The sequence below is a fragment of the Buceros rhinoceros genome, unplaced genomic scaffold (genome assembly GCF_000710305.1).
Source record: "Buceros rhinoceros silvestris isolate BGI_N320 unplaced genomic scaffold, ASM71030v1 scaffold35872, whole genome shotgun sequence".
Lineage (NCBI taxonomy): Eukaryota > Metazoa > Chordata > Aves > Bucerotiformes > Bucerotidae > Buceros > Buceros rhinoceros.
In genome coordinates this window covers 3,738-11,425 of record NW_010398907.1, presented here as the reverse complement: position 1 = coordinate 11,425, position 7,688 = coordinate 3,738, and the positions used below count along the sequence as shown (strand labels likewise).

Here is a 7,688-nt window from a genome sequence, read left to right as displayed (position 1 = left end):
AAGCTCCCCCCTCTTTCTCCTTCTCTCTCTTTCTCTTTGTGTGTTTCTTCAAGACACAAACCTGCAAGTGCGCTCGTTTAACTCAAGCTGCCTCGACTTGCAACGTGAGTCTGTGAATTTGCAGGAACATTTACAGGTCTGGGGATCTTGTACAAACAAGTGCTTTCTCCTCTCTGAGCAAGGCTCACAGTGACTGCAAAAAGGCAAAAGGAAAGATGTCTAAGCTACAGCGCTTCAGCAGAAAGAAAATACACATGCGACACCCTAAACATCAAAGCAATCCCCTTGCCCCCTCCCACAACCCCCATGCTGCCCACTGGAGAATCGCGGGCTGATGGATTTTCCAGCAGCACCGCGAAAGCCCCATGACGGCATCCCATTGCATTAGCATAAAGAGAAAGAAAACAGGCTCTCTGCACAGTATTCACAAAATGCTGCATTGGATCCATCAGCACAGATCAGAGGGAGGAAGAAGGGGAAAGCAAGGATGGGAAGTGGAGAGGTCCCAACCAGCCAGTGACGTATCAATGAAAGCAGTTCTCCGAAGTGAGCTGTTCCAGTAGAAAGAGGCCAGCAGCTGAACAAGTTAAATACAGAGGGTCTCTCCTCCTCTGGAAAGCAGCTGGGCTCCAGCATCACACGCTTACCCCTGCAGCCGGCACTGCCCTGCTTTCTGTAAGCCCCATCCCAACCTTCCCACCTAGAAGTCTCCCACCGAGGGGCTGTGAATTTACAATGCAGAATTCTGTGAACCACTGTGAGACAGGCAGAATGAAAGAGACAGAGAGAGAGAAGCCACCAAATCCAGCAGAAAGAGGAAAAATGAAAGACACCACCTCCCCCAAGTTTCCCAGCACCCCACCCTCTCTCCAGCTTCCCACCGTCCCACCTCTCCTCTCCACCTGACTCCACCAGACTCGCACGCACACGCGCGCACACACGCACTCACACACATGCATGGCAGATGCCAGCCTGCCCTGTTGCCAGTCATAGCAGTGAGGGCACTATACGAGTGGAGGAAAGCAGATGACAGAGTTGCAACTGGAAAGCATGGGAAGGAGGTGCAGGGCGCTCACCCACCCACCCGCGCTCTTGTGCCTTGGGAAAATGGTCGCCACTGATGATTAGAGAGCCAAGCAAGCTATAGCCACCTTCCCTGAGACAAGCTTAGTGCCAGAGCAGTGCCACCACCAGTGCTGCCCCTGCAAAATCTGCAACCCACCAGTGACTGGGAGGGGAGGGTGAGATTTGAGTGAGCAGCAAGCAGGCAGACTGGTTTGGGGAGAGGTAAAGAAGAGAGTCTATAAGCACAGGACACAAACGTACAAGCTGGGTGGTTTGTACCGGCCTTTCTTGCGCTTTCTCTTTTGACCCTTCCCCTTTCCTCGCTTTGATTTTCTGGAAGAAAAACAAAAAAAACAGAGAAAGAGAGAGAGAGAGAGAGAGAAGGAAAGAAAGGGAGAGAGAGAGAGAAAACGGAAGAAAACGCAAGGAAGAAGAGAAAAAAAATACAGCCATGTGCCTTGCTGGGAGGGGGGAAGCACATGAGGCAGGGCCAGAGAGCAAGTCCCAGGGCCAGTGCACGGATCTCCACATCGCACACACATTCACTGGCTCTCCTGCACTCCTGCCAGCACCGCAACCAGCCTGCCCACAGCCAAGCCAAGGGACTGTGGGCCAGGGGACTCAGCAGAGACCACCGCCAGCAGGGCTGCTGCCAGCAAAGGCAGATCTGCTGGAGCCTCACGGGGCACCCGCCCCGTCCAGAGAGGGGCAGAGGGAAAAGAACAGGGGGTGACCAGAAAGGAACAGAAAGCTTTGTGAAAGCCTCACACAACCGCAGTGACTGCAGACAACCATTCCAGGCAACAAGCATGGGCACACACGGATTGACAAGAGGCCACCCAAGCAGAGGGGGTCTCCCCAGGGAAATGGAAACCACTCTGACCTGACATGCTGCCCGGCATCGGGCTTAGGAGGGGGCAGCCAAGCTCTGCTGCAAGGCTGATGGTAATTCTGCCTTGAGATGGGAGCAAAGGGGGCTCTGGCCTCAGCACCCCGCAGACAAGGGGAGAGACCTGGTCTACACAGCAGTGCTGTGTGTGAGTGGTCTACCTAACCCACCCCACCTCCTGCCTCTAGTTCAGGTGATTCCAAGAGACCTCGCTGGACATCTGCTAATATCCCCTCTGGCAGCCTCCATCCTAAGTATCAAAAGGGGAAGAAGCCTGATCTAGTTATGACACTCAGGAAATAACCAGCAAGAAACTTTCAGAACCTTCCTCCTTTCCCTCTCTCCACTCACCTTCCACACGGATCTTGCAGACAGACAAGCAGACGGAGCCAAGGCATTGACTCCATTCTGACTCTTGGGCAGTATCTGGGATAGGCAGGGGCTGTGGTGTGCAGATCTGGACACTAACCAGGGATCCCTCCAGGCAAGTGAAAGCAAATGGAGGGAGGGAGGGAGGCTGGAGCCTGCACTGATCCTTGAGCCATGTTAGCACAGGACCAAGGGAGAGATAGGTAAGGAAAATGCCCTAGGCAAAGCACCAGGGCTTGTCAGGCAGGTGAGGCCCAGGACTGTGCCAGTTCAGCAAAGGCTCCCTCGTTCCCTGGCGCAGCCCACCTCGGGAGGGAGCTCTAGAGGGGACATGGGGGGACCACGCAGGAAAGCACTATAGATGTTTCTTAGGCCCTGTTCAAGACGTTTCACTGGAACAGAGTGTCAGCACACTCCCAGTCTCTGCCCTACATGTCAGGAGTCACAGGGAGGGGTAAGAGCAGGAAAACCAACCGGAAGGGAGGAGGGGGCACCAGCGTAACAGGACTTTCAATTCTGCACAAATGAAAGCACACCAATCTCTCCCATCCCTTCCCTTCCTTCCCCGGGGAGTGCAGAACCAGCAAAGAGCAGGCAAGGTGCTGTTAGAAGAGGAAAGGGAATGCAACACAGTCCAGGCTGGCTGCTTCACCCACACCCCATCCTCACCAGAGTTCACACAGACCCAACTCTCGCTCGCCTTCAAACCACAGAGCCACGCAGACCGACTGTCACCGACACGGCCCTGCACAGAGAGGAGTGTTGGCTGCACGCAGCCCAATGCAGCCAAGGAGCAGATTTCCAGGGGGAGGAGGAAAGGCTGGAAGGCAGCTCGAAACATACAGCCACCAGGAGAGGGGTGAAAGAAGTTCTCTCGCTCTCCCACTTGCTCTCTCTGTCTCTGTTTCAGCCTCATCTCCCAATATTCACCCCCTTCCTCTTCAACTCCGCACCTCTAAATGGCAGAGTCACTATCCCACCCATGCGCAGTCCAGCTGACCCACTCGCCCAGAGAGGTCACTATTTCTTTTTGATGTTGTTCCACATTTTGTGATCGTCCCTGTGACTACTGCAGGACGAGAGCTTATTCTCTACTTTCCACAACCTTTTTCTTTGGGGAGAAAGGAAGGGGAAGGTTGTGCCTTAACCTCCTTCATGTCACCAGAGCAAATCCACCAGATTGAAGAAAACTCTCGTGAAAGCCTCCACCAAGACCCAGTTAGAACATCCACCTCCCTTTACACCCACCCAGGCCCCCACCCAACCAAAATCAGCATCACATTTTGCATGGCATCTATCCACCAGGCCTCTATTGCCACCTCTCCCTGTAGCCAGCAGAGCTCCTACCCAAGCTGCTGTGAAAGAAGCCAGCAAGTACTCACTCAAGCAGCAAGAAAAAAATCAATAATAAAGAAAGGCAGTGATCTGCAGTAACCAGAAACACCCCAGGAAGAGGGAAGGAAGAATGGGGGCTGCACCTTGAATCAATTCTGGTAGGACACACACGATGGGACTTCCCTGATTTGGGATAAAGCATTAGAAATGACTGCCATGGCCATGGGTCATGCAAGCTCCAGGTCTGGAGTATGAAGGAAGGACCATCAGATCTGAGTTTCTGTGCCCACCTGAAATGGATTCAGAGCGTCGCCCCATGCACTACCATATGCCATTTCCAAAAACACCTTCTCAAAGTGAGTATCTCCAATCAAAGAAAAGGGCAAAGGGCAGTGGGGAGAGGAAACACCAACCAATCACCAAAAGAGAAAGGAGGAAAGGCACATCACTTACTTTTCTTGTTTGTTTTTAACATCTTTCTTTGGTCTGTAGGGGAAAAGAGAACAAAGGCTTCATTAGAAAGGAGATTACCACATATACTTCCAGGATAATCACCAGTTCCCACCAGGTCCAGAGAAGGACATGTACAGTTGGCATTGAAGGCACAAGTTAAGTGATCCTTCTCAAGAGTGTTTGCTCTCCTGCTGCACCTCACTGGCAGCCATTGTCAAAAGACCCCAGGCTGCAGGCTAGCATTGTCCACCTATGATACCTAGAGACGGAGAAGCCTCACCAGCAAAGGACTTCTTTTCCCAGGCTCAGCCATCCCACTGCAAACCAGCTGAAGAGACTACAGAAGCCTCTGAACAACAGTCCCAACCCAATGGCAGAAGAAAGGAAAGGCTCAGAACAAGTTTATTGCAAGAGGAACCAGTGCTGCTCCATTCTCACCTGCAGTCACATTTACTGTGCTGTAAGAAGCTCATGTGCGCTATGTGCTGACTCTGATGGGGTTTAATTCTCATGATCTGGAATGAAAGAAACAGAGAGGGTCACTGCCCATTCACTAGTTATATTCACAGCTCCAAATCAGCCCGCTGCCCGGCACCCCAGGTGCTCTCGAGAAGAGCATGGCAGAGTCTGAGCTGGCTCTGAGGTCCCATTCTCCCAGTCAGGGAAGGCCTCTGATCACAAGCAAGTGGCAGCACTAGACTCGTGCCAAAGCTCTGTTTGTTCACGCATGCAAGGTGCCAGCACTGGTGGACTGCCCTGGAGACAAGCACGGGAGATGTGTAACACCATAGCAAGGTTCTCACTGAGCTGTCCCTGGTTGATGCTACAGAGACAGTAACGGAGCATCCAGCCTGCTCTCCTGTATAATCATGCTTCAGTCTAACACAAAGGTCCAAAGCAAAAACTCCATAACCAACTCCTTTTCCCTAAGCCCCCACTTCTTCCCAGCTGACATCTCACTTTCTTAGTGACTCCACACACAAAGTCTACCTGGTGATCTGTGCTTAAAAGAGCCCTGCAGAGCCAGACATCACCCATTCCCCAGTTCCAGGTGCCTCCAGGGAAGTTATATAACACACGTTGTCACAATCTCTCAACCCAGAACCTGGTTGGACATTTGCACCAGAGATCTGCTTTAATGCCTCTGACCCTTCGCAGGCATGCAAGCATCCCAGCCAAAAACTGTAACTCAGCAAGGAATGGTAGGCAGAAAACCATCCCTACCTATACCACGCTAGTATTCACTGGCCCAGGCTGGAGCCTGCAAGTGGAAAAGCAGTACGGGGAACCATGGAAGGGCACTGCCAGGTTCTCCGCCAAAGTTCAAACACAGCTCAAATGACAAGTAAAAAGAGCTTGCAGGATAATCACTTAGTCCTGCATGTCTCTCATTCATATCAAAAAGTAATGGCAATATTTAAGTGGCCATTCGAGAGGATGAGGGTCAAAAGTAGGTGAGGGAGCTATGTGTTAAGGGCAATGGGCACCAGCACCATTACAGACAAAAGCTGACATCCAGGCTAGCAAACAAGGGCAATGATAAAGCTCTTTAAAGCAGAATTTGCATCTTCCCCATGTGCCCAGCCTATGCGATCAGGGCCATCTCTGTCTTTTCCAAGGAATGAATTCAGCAGCCTCCAAACAAAGGAGGACACCCAGAGGCAGAAAGGCTTTTCCACTTGACACTGAAGCAGTGTGTTTCTTAGAACCCCTTTCCACCCCTGCTGTGCCAATGCAGCTAATGACCCAAATCCCCTGCTCTGTTGGTAAAGGTTGACCTTACATGCCCTCTGGGAGGGAATACTGACAGGCTTTCCCCTTTCACACTACTCAGCTGCCCTCACAGCAATAGCCGTGTGGACCAAACACAGGGTTAAAGCCCCAGGAGTATCTTCCTTGGGGCTCCAGAGGCAACAGCTTCAGCAATACTCCTTTGTGTTCTCTAGGTGAAGAAATGCTCCTCTGCATGATCCAAGCTACAGTATTTGGGCACTAGCAAGGTCAGAGCAAACAGATTCTCCTCTAAGCCTTGAATAGATGTGGGCAACTCCTCCACTAACCCTGCACAGCGTAATGCTCGGCACAAGGGTCAGAAAAGAGGTGATCCCTCCTGATCCGATAGTCTCCTGGGGTAGGTTGCCCTTTCTCTGAATTAGCTGGGAACTGGGACTTGGGGTGGCTGTGATGACTGACTTGCTTCCTTCCGCCCAAGCATGCCAGCTTGCAAGCTGGGCCCTCACCTCCATCGTGACGTTGTACACATCCACAGGGACACATTCTAGGCCCTCATCGCCGCAGCAACCCGCACATCTCATCAGAGGCACACAGGATGGCTTGAATATGTACTCCACCTCATCAGGGTACTCCTGGAAAATGTCCACCAAGGTCTCAATTGTCCTGCAGAAGCTGCGCTCGTAGACTTCCAGGAATTTGATAACTAAAAGGAGGAATGGAGGGAATAAATTAATGCAAATTTAGTTCAAGAACGTCTAGTGCTTCACCTCTTAAAACGAGCCAGACAGTTGCAACACACCTACCCTACGCTCTTCACTAACAGTCTTACAGGCCTAAGTCCTATGTCTCTGCCCTACACACACACACACACATACACACACCGAGTGGAGAAGAGGCAATCTCTTCCTACTACTGCTTCAGGGAGGAGGTAAGACAGACAAGACAGCCTCACTATTTGCCTCTCCAGCACCATGATGCTTCCCACAGGTGCCTCCTCCCCAAAGCCCTTCCCCACTATCCCCCATTCTCTTGGATATCAGTTCAGCTGAAAAGCACCTGAGACTGCTGCAGATGATCTGCGCTCTCGCTCTTCACCCAAAACGGTTTGCCCTTTACCCCCTTTCAAAACAGGGAGTGGATGCCCCAGTGGGTTTTAGAAGGCAAGGGGATAAGACAGGAGTATCCTTTCTACAGATCTCAGCACAGAGACACTTCCAAGAACAAGCAGAGGGTTCTGAACTATTCATCCACACTATCTTCTCTCTTCCTGTCAAGCTAACTCTTTTGACAACGCAGAATATCCACCTCAACAGGCCACCTCAGAACCCTGACAGCACCTGCTACAAGTCACAGCCTCCATGCCTCCACACTGACCACTTTCCCAGATCAAGGAATCAAGCCACCCACTGAAAGATTCAGAGCAAGCCCATAGCACCCCCCGGATTAACTAGACCATATATATACTTGGCTACTGAACCGTGATGAGGCAGTGTGGGAGGGGGAACAAGGTGGATCTGCCATTATCCCCTGCCTTCCCTACAAATGGAGCAAACACTAACTGCTTGCGATCTGCACTGATTTCACAAGTGTTTCTCAATGTTTCCCAGCCTCTTGCCAAAACTTCATTTTTGCTGCTTGGTCAAGGGTTGGAGAAGTTTAAAGAGGTGAGAGAGAGGATACGTAAGAACACATGCACAAAACCCAGCTACTGGTACAGTTCTGCAAACAGTGAGTACCTAGAGCCCTCCAGGCCTCCTAGCTCTACCAGCACACAGGCTTAGGAATATGTCTCTAAAGGAGCAGAGGATAAGAGTACACACAAAGTGGTAGTAACTGCCCCATG

The 7,688-nt window shown here is 51.5% G+C and overlaps 1 protein-coding gene across 1 annotated transcript in view; it reads right to left on the bottom strand.

The window, feature by feature from the left end:
- The window catches only part of VEGFA (vascular endothelial growth factor A), a gene marked incomplete at its 5' end in the record, with an annotated part of 8,997 nt that extends 2,449 nt beyond the window's left edge, over positions 1-6,548 (bottom strand). Inside the window, 5 exons of the mRNA XM_010131285.1 lie at positions 62-193; positions 1,327-1,398; positions 4,112-4,144; positions 4,550-4,626; positions 6,352-6,548. Of these exons, the coding sequence (XP_010129587.1) occupies positions 62-193; positions 1,327-1,398; positions 4,112-4,144; positions 4,550-4,626; positions 6,352-6,548 (511 nt within the window). The remainder of the gene's footprint in view (positions 1-61; positions 194-1,326; positions 1,399-4,111; positions 4,145-4,549; positions 4,627-6,351) is intronic.
- Between the last annotated feature and the right edge of the window lie 1,140 nt (positions 6,549-7,688).